General features: G+C 33.6%; 2 protein-coding genes and 2 long non-coding RNA genes across 6 annotated transcripts; 3 read left to right on the top strand and 1 right to left on the bottom strand.

The window, feature by feature from the left end:
* Positions 1–243: 243 nt before the first annotated feature.
* LOC129940889 (diphthamide biosynthesis protein 3) lies at positions 244–896 on the top strand. Its single transcript, XM_056049413.1, has 3 exons — positions 244–513; positions 582–656; positions 713–896. The coding sequence occupies exons 1-3, from the start codon at positions 406–408 to the stop codon at positions 785–787; spliced, it is 258 nt and encodes an 85-aa protein (XP_055905388.1). The 5' UTR covers positions 244–405; the 3' UTR covers positions 788–896.
* LOC129940888 (arfaptin-2) lies at positions 803–7,173 on the bottom strand. Of its 3 annotated transcripts, none has more exons than XM_056049409.1 (6): positions 7,013–7,173; positions 6,660–6,812; positions 6,081–6,576; positions 1,761–1,926; positions 1,584–1,691; positions 803–1,522 (listed from the first exon to the last, which is right to left on the bottom strand). In XM_056049409.1, the coding sequence occupies exons 2-6, from the start codon at positions 6,808–6,810 to the stop codon at positions 1,478–1,480; spliced, it is 966 nt and encodes a 321-aa protein (XP_055905384.1). In that variant the 5' UTR covers positions 6,811–6,812; positions 7,013–7,173; the 3' UTR covers positions 803–1,477. The 3 variants fall into 3 exon arrangements, with proteins under 3 accessions (XP_055905384.1, XP_055905387.1, XP_055905385.1); XM_056049412.1 differs by having other exon boundaries at positions 6,660–6,824; positions 7,013–7,170; XM_056049410.1 differs by having other exon boundaries at positions 6,660–6,915; positions 7,013–7,170.
* Positions 7,174–12,331: 5,158 nt separating this feature from the next.
* LOC129940221 (uncharacterized) lies at positions 12,332–12,636 on the top strand. The gene is made up of 3 exons (XR_008780637.1): positions 12,332–12,371; positions 12,423–12,478; positions 12,549–12,636. It is a non-coding gene; the product is annotated as an uncharacterized LOC129940221 (long non-coding RNA).
* A 55-nt stretch (positions 12,637–12,691) lies between these two features.
* LOC129940220 (uncharacterized) lies at positions 12,692–14,320 on the top strand. Its single transcript, XR_008780636.1, has 4 exons — positions 12,692–13,306; positions 13,363–13,615; positions 13,678–13,929; positions 13,987–14,320. It is a non-coding gene; the product is annotated as an uncharacterized LOC129940220 (long non-coding RNA).
* The last annotated feature ends 603 nt before the right edge of the window (positions 14,321–14,923 follow it).

The raw sequence follows: 14,923 nt of genomic DNA on the forward strand, positions 1-14,923 counted from the left end.
TAGATCCGTTTGTTTTTTAGAACACCCTGAAATACATAAAACGTCAAACAATACGGAAAAGAGAACTAAACAAACTCGAAAGTGGTCGGTTTGGAAATTCGAACGAAAATAAGAACAGGGGTGATAGCTGGCCCCTTTGTAGACAACGGGCAACAAAATTACATTTTTGAACGCTGTTTTTTTAACCAAACAAATTTATCTGAATTCTTTCAGTTCACAAACGTCTCACATGTCATTTCTTTGACGTCACTCTACTGACATTTCCGAAAACTGCTGCAAAAAATCCTATAAGTCATAACATGTGTCTTCTTAAAAACATCATCAAAGCAAAAAATTGCCAAAGACCAACGATTTTTAAATATTTCTGAATTTATTTATAATTTTTTAATGTTATAAAACAAAACGATGAGTATTTATCATGACGAAGTTGAAATTGAAGATTTTGAATATGACGAAGAAGAAGAAATGTATTATTACCCCTGTCCCTGTGGCGATAGATTTCAAATTTCGAAGGCAAGCCTTTTAAATTCAAAGAGAATTTATTGTGCTTTTGATTTTAATGAATTAAATAAAAATTTCAGGACGAATTAATTGAAGGCGAAGAAGTTGCTACATGTCCTAGTTGCTCGCTTATTGTAAAAGTTATCTACGATCCTGTAAGTGTAAGCAAAACAATCATTTAAATCCATTTAAAGTCATATTCCAATTTTAGGAAATGTTCAAAGCAGAAGACGAAGAAGAACAGCTTCACACTAAACTAAAGGACTTAAGCCTGGAAAAGAATTGAACTTAAACAATTAAATTTGTATCGATATATAATTTTTATTACTATATTTAATTATAATTATTAAGTTACATGTTTACAGAATGTAATTATATACGTTGACTAGGTTAAACATTGTTTTTCTTTTGTCTTAATTCAAGGGGGTTGCAAATACTGATGACAAAACAAAAATAAAATAATATTCGAAATGAATCAGCAGCAAAGTGCAAGGAAAGGGGTACCATATTCTGTGAAATCCGTTGGCGAAGGAAAAATAAGGAATTCGATATCCCAAAAAAAGAGAATTTAAAATGCTTGTTAATTGCCATGTAAAAATTCGATTGCATTTTGCTATGGAATGCCAGCATATTTAATACAAAAAATATTCAGATTTTGTTGGTGTTATCATTCCTTTTGTTTTTATAAAAAATTTCTAGCCTAGCTAGAATAAATTTACGTTAAAAAATGTACAAATGGACAACGAAGTATGTGTGTTATGTGAGATTATTACATTGAAGACTTTGTTGTATGTTTTTATTTTTGTTTGGATTCGCGAGAGGTCTTTTATTCTTTTATTTCAGTTAAGAAGATTAAAACATACATACATGGAGTTAAAAATGTTTAATTCGGGTGCTGTTCCCAAAGGAACTTTGGATGGGATATACTTTTGTTTTCTAAGTAAATTGATACTCGCGGTGGAGATTGCATTCAACACTACTGCTCTAGCCAAGAACCTGTTGATGTGTTTGGAGATTTCAACTGCAAAAACAAAACGTATAGTTGTCATTATAATCAATATGGATGTAGGCCGAAAGCTTACCTTTATGTTAAATTGCTTAAGAGTACTCTCTAGAGCTATAGCATTCCCTGAAAAATAAGCAGCAATAGCATTATGCAAAAGCACTAGTTGCTTGTGCATTACTTTAATCTTAAATAAAAGAAAAAAATTAAAAGAATTATTAAAATCTACATGTAATTTAAATAACAAATAGATTACCCTATTCTCATCAAGAAACTGCATCTTTACAGCCACATCTGCTCTTAGTTTTTCGTACAGTTCTTTTTGTCGTAGGAAATTCTTTTGCGCCTCTTCTGATATTGGGCTCTGTGGTATTTCTGGTCTTGAATTTTCCAAGTCCATTCGGTAGGCATCAAATTCAACTCTATAAAAAGAAAGGTTGAAAATTAAGTTGTTTACTTCAAAATTAACTTGAGAAAAACCCAAGAGAAAGACTCATATTTTAAATTTATAAAAATCTTTTAATATTTTTGGAAATAAAGAAAATTCTACTTAATATAAAAACCTCACTGTGGCTGGAAAATTTGGTCAAACATTTAATATGTAGAAATAATAAACCTACGTTTTCATTCGGAATTAATTAGATTAAGATACATTTAGTTCCTATTGGCTTACTGGGCTATTTTACTCTAGCCTATATGACAATGACTTTTTTGACTGAATAAGAAAAGAGAGTTATAAATGCAACTATTGACCCTTTTTCGAGTCAATGTTCATGACCACAAATGTACATAAGTATACTTAATTTGTGGTATTTCCTTGGGTATGTATCAAAGCGAAATTCAAATGCAACCCTTACCAATGAGAAATTTATTTATTTATCAAGCAGAGACACAGCTCTTAAAGACTACTTAGAACAAAGGTAAGTTTATATAAATAATAATAAATAAAACAAAAAAAAAAAAGAATGTACAATTAACATTAACCACCGAAGTTTATTATTAATAACAATTTTTATTTAAGACAGTCCCTGCTTAAATATAAATTAAAATCGATAGCATTACAAACAGAATTAGCTTGTCTTAAACAGCGAGTTAAGGGTTCATTGATTCCATAATTGACCCTATGAAAGGGTACACAAAATAAACGATTATTACGTAATTCACGACAAGGAACATGAAAGCCAATCAACGAAAGCAAGTGAGGGCAATTGATTTTATAATTTATTAAATCTGTAACAGGCATTACATCGAAATAAATACGTCGTGATTCTAGGGATAGAATACCCAACAACAAACACCTGGTGTTATATGAAGGCATATCCGTGTTCCAACGCAACATCCGAATTGCAATTCTAGTAAAGCGTTTCTGAATTCGTTCAATTCTCGCCGAATAAGTTTTATACATAGGATTCCAGGTAGATGAGCAGTATTCTAAAACTGAGCGAACATATGAAAAATATAAGGCTCTAAGAGTATATGGATCAGAGAAGTCTTTAGCGTTTCTGGAAATAAATCCAAGCATAGAACTGGCCTTAGAAATAATATAGTCAATGTGATTAGCGAATTCGAATTTTAAATCAAAGATTACACCCAAATCTTTTTTCTCAGTGACTTGTGTTAAGGTTGACCCAAGTAAACTGTAATAAAACATAATTGGAGAGGTGCCGCGATAGAATAACATACTATGACATTTAGAAACATTTATATGAAGATCGTTGTTAGAACACCAAACGGAAAGATTATTAAGATCATTCTGCAGCTTTATACAATCGGAAATAGAATTTATGCGCAGGAATAATTTAAGGTCGTCAGCATAAATCAAACAAGAACAATTTTTTAGACAACTGGGAATATCATTGATAAACAAGAGAAAGAGGAGAGGGCCCAAGTTACTTCCTTGTGGGACACCGGAAGTAACAAATACAGGGTTGGAAGTAACATTATTAATGCGGACATATTGAATTCTGCCAGTAAGATAAGATTTAAACCATGACAATAAATTGGAATGAAAACCGATGTTATGCAATTTGGAAATTAATATTGAGTGATCAACTCTGTCGAACGCTTTCGCGAAATCAGTATACACCACGTTACATTGGTTTCCTTGTTCTAGAGCTTTGAGTACATAATTACTAAAAATTATAAGATTAGTTGTAGTTGATCTATCACTGATAAAACCATGCTATTTTTTTCGAATAGCTTAGGGATCACAGATATTTTGCAAATCGGACGATAGTTGGTTACATCATTTTTGGATCCTGATTTAAAAACGGGATAAATAAAGGAACTCTTCCATTGTTTTAAAAAGCAACCTTCACGGAGAGAACGGTTGAAAAAAATAACCAGAATTTGTTGAGTTTCCATATTTTTTTTTATGAGCCACATAATTTTTGGCTTCGTATTGGCTGTAAGGTTAATGAAGGCACAGAACACGATGCTATTTAACGCATTCGTGTACGGACAGATACGAAAAAAATCAAATAGATCGAGTTTCAAAGTGGTTTTTGGAATTCTATCAAGCAATTGACTTTCTTCAAAATAAAAACACACCCACAAAAACAAAGCAGTTTAAATACGAAAAATGTTACATATGTAGGCTACAGAAAAATAACGGCTGCTTTTTTAGACGTGTGATTTTCAATATGGAAATACTTTATCGAAGTTGGCCTATTTAAAAGCTGCCACTTCATTTATGCGAAGTTTTTTTTTCAAGAATTGTATCTGAACGACCATCAAGCGCTTGGCACGTTTCGGAAATAACAATTTTAATAACAAAAATGTTGTTCAACAATAAACCTTATTTTCAAGAATAAGGCCGGCTAAAACGTTAGCTTATAGTCAATGGGGAACGCTAATGACTTTTCGTGAATTTGATGTTTATGTGGACGATCTTTGGTTCTAACAAGACTGCGCTACATTCCATATAGCCAACAAACAAACAATTTATTCAAGGAATTTGTACTTGTGGCGTTGCATCCAAGATCGCGCGATTGGACTATGTGTTAGGACTATTTCTTGTTAGGTTTTCCTAAAAATAAAATTAGGTAATAAATGTTTTCCCTTCTGGTCTGTTTGTAATCTCTATAGACTTTGTCTAAAGATCAAATGTATCTCTCACATTACGGCAAGCACTTGTTACTCAATATGTAAATAGCTCAAAATATAGTATTGGAAATGACAATCAATAATAATAAAATAGACATTTTGTCAATTTCAATTACGGTCCCGTAATGGTTTATGCCATCTTATATTTTATCAATATCATCATTTTAACCGAAATTAACAAGGTTGACCATTCTTCTTGGAGCAATAGGTTAGGTTAGGTTGAAGTGGCTGTCCAAGATGGAAACGGACACACTTAGGCCAGTTTAATGGCCCATTGTGATACCAATTGAATCTTGAGGCTTCATCATAAGCTCAATGGAACCAGTTTCAGTACCTTACGAAACGTGAGAGGCTGATTATACTGATATGATTTAGATCGTTTAGATTTTTAAAGAAGAATTCTCCTAGGTAATTCTTGCGTTTTCGAGCTAGAGCAGGGCATGTGCAGAGAAGATGAAGAACTATTTCTTCCTCTTCCTCGTCTATACAGCTTCTGCAAAAGTCATTTGAGAATACGAATAGTCTCGTGGCGTGCTTTCCTATTAGACAGTTTCCGGCTATGACACCTATTATCGAGCTTATAGGCGATCTGTTTAGAGAGAGCAAGCACCTTGAACGTTTTAAATCCAGTGTTGGCCAGATGATGTTTGTGACTTTCACACGTGGTGATGTTGTTCCACCTGGTGCCTGCCCTCCTCACAGCGTCTTGCATTAGCAACAGTGTACAAGTAGCGATTGGTATGCCATTGTGTGCCAAACGTGGTAGGATGGACTGCACTGTACCGTTTCTAGCGAGTTCATCTGCCTTACAGTTACCTGGAATGTCTCTATGTCCCGGCACCCAGCTAAGGTGAATATTAAACTTTTGTGCCATCTCCATTAGAGATGATCGACATTTATGAACTATTATAGAGTTTATAGAGACAGAGTCCAGAGATTTGATAGCGGCCTGGCTATCTGAGAAAATACGGATATCAGATATTGATATCACGTTTTCTTTAAGCCAGGACAAGACTTCCTTTATCGCCAAAAGTTCCGCCTGGAACACGCTACAATGATTGGGAATGGGCGGAATGAGAAACTTAATTTCAGTCGTTAAAAGTACACACCTCCACCAACCCCTTCTTTTGTTTTTGACGCATCAGCAATAAAATGTAAAATTTCCTCGATTGAAAAATTATTGATCTATTAATTATTTCTAAAGGAAAAACAATACCTGATTGAGAAGTGTTAAGTAGTTAGAATAAACCTATGTATGTATGTACAATGTGAATATATATGTAGGTACGTATAATTTAAATCTGTAATGTCCAAAAGAAAGATGATAACTTAAAAAAAAGAACTATCTTCATTTGTATGTTAATTAAACAATAAAAATAATAAAAAGGTAACCTAACTTAATTTTTCAACATTATGTTGAAGTTATCATAATTCTCCTAAAAATGAATTTAAAAAAAATTAAAAACGTTACCTTGCAGTTTCATATTGACGAATAGTCAGCAGAGTATCGTCAATTGTTTTATTGCACAATGTGTTCACAGACGATGTAAAAAAGTTTAAAGCATTCAACAGAAGTTCTCCGTTCTTGGTTAGATTTCTTTGCGTTTCCGAATTACAAGTGAACTCTTCCTGCAGTTCAGGGCTTTTTTGGGCTAAATCCGAGAAAGCCTCAGCCAAGGCATGTTGCGTTACAACTACATGATGGAAATGTGAGCTAAACGCTCTGGTAAGACGCAATATAGACAAATATTTCCTTTGAGTTTCTCTCAATTGCTCGATTTGAGCTTCGAGTTCAGAGTCAACAGTTCGCTGTGATTTGCCCAGTTTTTCCAGCATAATTTGGCGCGTACACTTGTAAGTTGATATACTCCAATTTTTAATGGTGTCAATTTTCGACGCTCCGGTTCGAAGAAAATTCGTATCGATGCCATTTTGTGGACTGCTTGGACTCATAGGAGTTACCGGGGCTTCCGATTGAAACAGAAAAAACAATATTAATCAAAATAACAAATGTTTTGAAAGTGATCTGGACAAGAAAAAACTAACTAACCGGAATGATTGCTGCGCAGTGGCAAACTATTTGGTGGCTTATATTGCCTGCCTTCTGTGCCCGAATGAATAGCACTGCCACTTTCATTCATCGGCGGGGTATCTTTAAGCATTTCGTGTATACTTCTTTCAGCGTGCACTGAGTGCGTCATGTCTACAAAGGAAACTACTTTTTAGAGTTAAGTAATATTGGTATATTTTCTTTCTTTTCAGAATTAAGTCTCGATGAAAATGACCGAAAGCGAACGCTCCTTTTACTTTGTTTGATGAAGATAAACAAGAAATCGATTTTAATAGTTTCCGGTGTTAAATATAATTTTGAACTGAAGAATGCTAATAATTACGTTGTTTTACCTTATGGATTGTTTAAAAAATAGTTTTTAATACGAATATTTAGATACGAACAAGTTTACAAAATAAATATAAATGACTAAAGAATGTTTTAAGATTTGCACTTTGCGTTTGCAGTGAATAAAGTGACGATCTGACGAAGATTTTTTCTTGTTTCTTGACAGCAAGTTCAGTCATTGAACAAAAGTGACGTGAAATGCATACGTTCGTTGAGGGCTTATTCGGAAATATAACCCCATAAATCCTATAAGAAAATTTAAGGGCCGACACCTACTACGGGATTCTGATGTGAAACACTAGTTTTGACAAGTTATTGTTTGGGTTTCGGTGTATTGATTGGGATATATATTTTGTAAACAGCATTTATATTCTTAAAAGCTTCATATTTCAAGACCTCCCTTGAAACCTACAGACCTCACTTTAATATTCAAGACCTCCCTTTGTATTTCAAAACCTCCCTTGAAATCTCCAGACCTTCCTTGAAGTCTCCAGACCCCTTGATATTTCAAGGACTCCCTTGACATTTCAAGGCCTCCCTTGATATTTCAAGTTCTCCCTTGATATTTGAAGACCTCAAGTAGCAAGTAGCTTAACTGTAGCCTTACTTTTATGTGATGGAACTGGCCCTTGACGAAATGCCCATTAATAGGCTTTATACACCAAGTCCTAAACCCCGTTTTCGCCGAAAACCTACATCGAAAACTCAAGTTTTCCCATACATTTTTGCTAAACCACAATTTTTCGTAAACAACAAGTTTCATATAAAACCTCTCGAAAACTAGTAGCAATGCAAAAGTTGAACTAAACAAACAATCTTTTCGAAACATTCAGCGCTCAAATTAATGTAAACAAAACAGCTGATGGATGCTGTCAAAACAAATAAATAAATTGAAATAAATTTGGCGTGGTAAGTAATATTATTTATTCAATTTCCTTGAAAATAAGAATTATTTCTTTTTGGTTTATTTAAAGAATATGAAAGAGAAAAAAAAAAAACAAAAAGAAAGGAAAAGGAAAAAAGGGAAGGAGAAAAAAAGCCCCGGTGACTATTTGCTGCACTGGTGGTTCTTTTATGAACCTCCCTAGTTTCAAACGCTCATTGTTAAGCGAGGAACCGGAATTCACTATGGCTACTTTCGTGACTACCCCAAGGACGAGGAAGACTTGCTCATAGTTCGTAATGACGTTTCCAAGGGATGATTTTTCGAACTCGACACTTTCGCTTACTACCTGGAGAAAGACTTTCCGGTAACTTAGTCCAATCACAATTATTTTGGAGATATGAAAAAGGCGGTAAGTTCATTTGTGGAGTATATGTATAAAAGAAAATTTCTGGTGGAGGCTAAGTCGCAGCGCGCTAGGAGAATTTGCACCTAAACACTCCACAATGTGGGAATCGTTGTTCCAGTGAATAAAACCACAACAGTGGGCTATCGCAACTTGATGAACAGCCTGCCAACATTAAGAAGATCCTCAGTGAATTGGAAAAACCAGGCGAGTCCTCAAACAAAGAAGCCAAAGAGATAGTCATAGAGAAATTGCAGCCTATCATAATAGCTTCAGTGATAGCTTTGGATGATTGTAATTTTGGTACGAATCTGGAACTAGGAACTGACCTTTTCTGCTCCGGCCATAAGGACCTACACGAAATCGTTCACAATCTACTCAACCCCGCCTATCAGTTGCTCGGACGGCCACAATATATGGCCATTCTGAAGACACATTTGGCCAACAGAAGCAGTAGTCATAAGCTCAGTATTTTGGATTGAATTTGTTGTGAAGAAAGAAAATGAATTTTCATTGTAACAATTTTGTTTGTTGTTGATTCTATGATATATTTTCTACACAATTAGCTTTTCCTCAGTGAATTGTTTTAACTGGTTAAAGTGAACTAAGAGGACAGCTGCAGTCAATCGAGCTTGTAGTTCTTGTTGGTTCATGTCGTGACCCCATTCCACCCGTCCCCAGAACTTCAGTGTTACGTTAAAATCAATTTGAATTGGTTAGAATTCATTTTATTTTCAGAAATAATTTGAGAAGAACAAAACTTTTTACTCACAAATTTGTTCATCAATACAAAATTTGACAGCCGGTGTTAAACAAATTTAAATGTCAAATGAAAACGTGTAAATGTTCGGTGTGAACGATTTTCGGGTTTTCGAAAACATTTAGCTGAAAACCTGGTTTTGGGTTTGGTGTGAAAAGGCTATAAGAGACGTTTTAAGAAAATCTTTTTTCATTATGGATATTCTTCAATCAATCATAGTTATAGCTAAACCACAATCACTTGTTTGAATAGAAACAATGGACTTTAATGAGGTAATCTGAAATGTTAATTCATGCCTTGTGCTCTCTTTAGATCGTTAATATCGTAAGCTTGAGCTCAACGCCTAAATAGATCTAGTTCCTGTAACACTGACAACTGTATTGTAATTATAATTTTCTGATCTTAACTTAGTTTTCTACGCCCGAGGTTTGAATTTACATTACGTTTTGCAAATTCTTTGGTCACGCTTTATGACATACGATATCCCCAAATATCTTAAAGTTGGTCAAAATCCCGACCGACTTAACGAGTGGTTGTGGTTTAGCTTTTATACCCAAAAAGAAACATATCTATCAATCAACGCAACAAGTAATTTAGAGGAACGAGGTGTCTGCTCAATTTCAAGTAAGCGTTCTCTTTAAAATACAGAATCGAACACAGAAATTGCAGAAATCCATGAGATTGCCATCCTCCATTGGATATATCATGTTAAGTTCAGCCGACATGCCATAGAGGAAATATACTATCTAGAGTCCCGACCGGTACCCGTCCTACCTGAAACACCCTCAAATTTTATTCGAGGTGAACTCTCTCAAATTCCCTATCGGTGAATACATGTGAGTGGTGAAAATAAAATGCACGACTGGGTCGCACGAACTTGCTCCTGTATGCAAAGAGTCTGTTTAAAAAAGTACTTATATGAGATTTAAAAATATACCTGTAAAATAAGTTTGGCTTCAAAGATGTAAATGCCATTTGAATTGTCAAAAAAACCGCACGATCTTTGTAGGTATATGAAAACAATAGTACTCTCATGAGCAGAAACTTTTAGGGCGACCAGATGCCGAGTCGTTGGCGTGGCGTTAGTATCGAAAGTGGAGAAATTCAGCGGGAGCGAGAGAAAAATATTATTCCCATTCCCATAAGCAGCCAGCAGAATAAGGGAGGTAATTAATTTTCGACCCAAAAAGTCAACACAATTTCCTTCATTTTATTTGAGTTTCACATAAAGAGCTTCCATATGAAGGTTGATGAATTTGTTTTTGTTATATTTATATCAACGCACTTTATATAACAAACAAAATGGCTTAATATTGTATCTAATAAGGGGATGAAACAAACTTTTGCATGCTTAAGTCAGCTGTTTAGGATCTTTTACCGATATTTGTTTTTATTTACATTCATAAGTCTTGTTTTACTTGGGTACGATCTTTGTATATGAAAAATGGTTTCTATTACCTATAAAGCTACAATGCATTTTATAAAGATTCAACTTTTTCCTTAAAAGCTTTTTTTCTTTAGATAGCTTTATTGTAATTTCATATTAGAAGAACCAGGATGGAAAATAAATAAGATAAGAAAGAGGCAGACCATGAATGTTTAAATTGTAAGGCGATCGCCTATTGGTTGTGTAGTTAGGTAGCAGGTAGATGTCTAAGACGACCATAGAATAGTTCACTTGGCGTGCTTAGCTTTATGCAGATAGATAGATAAGGACATGTTTATGATGATAATGAAGGAATGTTATTGGTGGCTAGAAGGTACATACTACATTCCTTCTTTACTACAAGTTTTCAGCGCAAACATGGAGTTATTACGTTTAGTCTATTTTTTTCACTAAAGTTTTAAAAAACAAGCATACGAACAAGTACAAGAAATTGCTGTTCATGTGTTGTTTACAGTCAGGCTCTTGTGCGTTTTGAATTTTTGTTAAGAAGTGACACGTAAGCAGTAGTTGTAGAAGTTGTACGTAATACCTTTATAAATAGGTTCAATGTGTATGCGTTGAAAAAGTGATTCTAATAGAAAATACATATATTCTCTCTGGCCAGTTTCTTTAACTTGTAGGTACTAAGTATTTATTTTTTTTTATATAGGCGAAGGCCAGTAAATCATATGTGAAACAACCTTTTTCGTAAAGAATAATATTTTAAAATCATATATACAAAGTTACCAAGATAATACTTCTTGATAGACTCTTTAAAATAGATTGTTGATTAAATAAATCATATAAATGTGTACCAAATGCACAAATTTGGATGAAAGTTAGGAATGTAATTACAATTTTGTCAAAATAATGCGATATTTCGGGCTCATGCACCCTAAAAATAATTTAAAAAATAATATTTAAAGATTCAAAATTTTACCTGAAAAATAAGTTTGCCTATAAAAATTTAAATGCTATTTTATAAATAAAAAAACCGTTGATTTTTCAAATTTTTATTTTGAAAATCGTTAGAGCGGTTTTTTTTAAAATTAATTTTTTATATATAAAATTTTCCAATTTTGTTCTGAAAATATTTTTGGAATGCAGTTGTTTAGTGATTGTAAATATACGTCTTAAGTTTGAATTTCGTAAAAAATTGTTGACCCGTTTTTGAGATATAGAGTTTTGAAAAATAAAAATTCAATATTTTTTAAAAAATCCAAACAATTAAAAATTGCATTTTTGTTAATTAAATATTGTTAAGGCAATATAGGAGCTTATTCAGAAAAAAAATTATTAAAATCAGTTCATAAGTTGCTGAGAAAATTAAAAAACAAAATAACGGTTATATGAGCGGTACCTTTCCTGAGCAATACAAAAATATGGTTTTCTTATAAAAAGAAGCCAAGTTAAAAAATAAAATTTTAGAGAAAATTTAAAAAAAATCTATCGGTTTGTTTTTGAGAAAATTTGAATTTTCGGTTTTTGACCAAAAAAATTGTATGGGGGCCACTGTTAGTTTTGATCTGAAAAAAAAAAAATGAAAAAAACGCCTAACGCGAATCTGCCCAAAACCTTAACTTCCAAGTTTGGACTCCATCGACCCAACGGTTTAGGCTGTAGGAGCGTGGACAGACAGACAAAACCGACCGGACGGAATCGCGGGACCCACTTTTTTCGACTTCTCTACCATCGTAATATCATGTTTGATTAAAATCTCGAGTTCGAAATTTTGCACGAATGCAAAACTTGCCATATAGTTCCTATATGTCGCAAGTAAAAAGCAAAATGGGGGATTTCCCTTATAAAGAAATGTATGGAAATTTTGTGACCTGTCAAAAATTACAATCAATTTTGCAAAACAAAACAATGGGTTTCGGATTTTAAGAGTAAGTATTTGTTAATTGTTCTGATTTTTAATATAATTTGATATTTTTCAGACCAAAAATCTTTATAATAAAGAGAGGATATACAAGTTCACTTAATTAAATAAAAAGTAAGTCAAATTGAAGTGAAGGAGGTACAATAATAATCGATTTATTTTATTGTCTGTCTTTTCATTTTAGATGCTGCCAATAACATACTATAATGCAGGAAGCATTTTCCTTGAAGAAATCTGGGAGACAAAGCAACAAGGTGCTGATTTGCAGGCAAGTTTTGTGTATATTATATTTCTCTTAAAAAATAATATTAATGTTTTTAACGACAGATACAGATTGTGTTCTCAATGTCCATAGCTGCCGCAGGTGTTTACGGTGGAGGTGTCGCCATCAAAAACCATCAGCAAAAACACCACCAAGTCAATGATACAAGTACAAGAGGAAGTTTTGCCATGCAATAGTCGACCGCTAACGCCCTTTTCGATCAATTTCGTAAGTACGTATCGAAACAGTCATATCGTTGCCAACTAGCTTAATCCTCATCTTCTAGGTGTAAGGAGTACTACCAGAGACGCAAGAAAAGCAAGAATACAATCCAAAAAGTTTCAGCCTTGACTGTAAATTAAGTGAATTCAATTCAAACACTAAGGATTGCACTGGCTTAATAATAAACAATAAAAACAAGAATACAATCGCAGGAATACTCAAAAAAATTTCCAACCGTGACTGTACGTGAGTTTAAATTTTAAATCTACAACAAATCCATTTAGTTTGGTCCTAAGAATCGCACTGGCTTAACGGTGGCAATCTTTCGGAGGCAAATGAGCTGGCCCGACAAGAATCCCCAAGAAGCCAAACAGATTCACATCAGTCTCTCGGCAGCTACTGACGATGTCGGCGAGTTGAATCCATCGATTTTCACACAGAAAATCAACATCAAAAAAGTAAGTCAACTTCCATTTCAGATTTCCTTATATAATGAAAATTAATTTCTTTATAGTCACTACTCCTAGCGGAAGCGATCTCTGCGTTGTCGACAATGCGAACCCAATGTCATCAAGCCGGAGTACCAACCGGGGCTCTTGCATTGCAACAGTGTGCGAACATCAGTGTAAATGCGAGGCAGCGGCTACTGCTGCCGCCGAAGCTGACACCGCCTACATAGAAGAGGTAGGTGATACGAATGCCGTTTTAGAAGGAACTTGTTGCGACAATTATAGTACCACCTAAATGACGGGAGTCGAAAATCATTGGTAAGCCTTCTTAAAAAATGAAATACAAAATAATCTGAGCAGTTTTGTATGTACTATTTTAGAATTCCCTGCAATTTTAAGAAACTTAAAGGCTGACAAAAAGAAGCTGAATTAAAGGAATTCTTAATGCCTATTGAATCACAAAAGCTTCTGTTTAGAAGTAACTGGCATCGATACAAGAATGCCCCTACCAATTGCCCTAATGATGTTCCAAGAGTTGCTGCGCAAATAGTAGCGAGCCGGCAACCTTCACGTAGTGAGAATATCCGATTGGAATTTGCCTCGTAAAAGAATGATGGCAAGAATACTTCAAAGTAAGTTCCAATTAACAACAAAACTCAAAGGCACTAATTGATGTTTTTCTTTTTCAGCTACAAATCAAAATGAAGCTTAGTCGATTTGACTTCTGCCGTTCGGTTGATTTGACGATATGCTAAGAATCTTTCCATGATTAGTAAAGATTCGTCGTGGAGTACTTAGTTTTTAAGTGAAGTTTTAATTTTTTCAAAATTGTATGTAATTGGGTATAATTTTTGTTTTTAAAATTCAATTTCATTATAGATTATAGGTTTTAAAATGTATATTACAGCTCCCAAATTGAGTGAAATTAAATCTAAGTATAAATTGAAAATAAAGTGAAATTGTTTTCAGGGTTCTATCATTATATGAAATTGTATATTAAAAAAACATTTTGATTGACTGTTATAAATTGTATAATTTATTTTGTTTCCTTCTTTAAATTGTTTTAATTTTATTTAGTTCTTTTAATAAAATAAACAAACAAATTATGAGTATTGTATTCATTTCTACAGTTTTGCAATTTCGAAGTTTAAAAGCAAAAGTATGATGTAAAAAAGTTGTATGCTGACAAATGCATCTAATTCAATAGATATTGGCGATAGGGCGTAAGTAACGAAAATTAAAATACAATTTGTTTGCTATGTTTTAAGATTTTTATCGTATTACCGGATTAATAAAAACGATTTCGAATGTTTTACGAAAGGGTTGCGCGGTATCTTGAGAGATTTGCGATTCGTTTTGGAAGGTACTTTTCAAAGATCGGCTGCGAAAGACTGATGTTGCTATATATTGAAAGTTTTGCCATGTGTCTTTAAAGTTTAAAAGAGTTTCATGAAATTGGATAGCCTCTAAAAGCCGTATATGTGTTACGAGTATGTCATAAAGCTATAATAAAATTAGTTTTGATATTTAAGGAAATATTATTTAAAAATGCGTTTTTTAATAACTTTCAGGCTTTGAAGGGGTTATTAAAATCTTTTATGTTTTGTTAAGTGCGAGCGTCAGGAA

This window comes from Eupeodes corollae, chromosome 1 (assembly GCF_945859685.1).
Source record: "Eupeodes corollae chromosome 1, idEupCoro1.1, whole genome shotgun sequence".
Taxonomy (NCBI): domain Eukaryota; kingdom Metazoa; phylum Arthropoda; class Insecta; order Diptera; family Syrphidae; genus Eupeodes; species Eupeodes corollae.

Excerpts from the sequence above, each read along its gene's own strand:
- LOC129940889 (XM_056049413.1), top strand. The coding sequence starts at position 406 with ATGAGTATTTATCATGACGAAGTTGAAATTGAAGATTTTGAATATGAC. Across the intron at positions 514-581 it reads ATAGATTTCAAATTTCGAAG|GACGAATTAATTGAAGGCGA; the intron begins GCAAGCCTTTTA and ends TAAAAATTTCAG. Across the intron at positions 657-712 it reads TAAAAGTTATCTACGATCCT|GAAATGTTCAAAGCAGAAGA; the intron begins GTAAGTGTAAGC and ends TTCCAATTTTAG.
- LOC129940888 (XM_056049409.1), bottom strand. The coding sequence starts at position 6,810 with ATGACGCACTCAGTGCACGCTGAAAGAAGTATACACGAAATGCTTAAA. Across the intron at positions 1,927-6,080 it reads CGTCAATATGAAACTGCAAG|AGTTGAATTTGATGCCTACC; the intron begins GTAACGTTTTTA and ends TTCTTTTTATAG. Across the intron at positions 1,692-1,760 it reads AGTTTCTTGATGAGAATAGG|ATTAAAGTAATGCACAAGCA; the intron begins GTAATCTATTTG and ends CTTTTATTTAAG.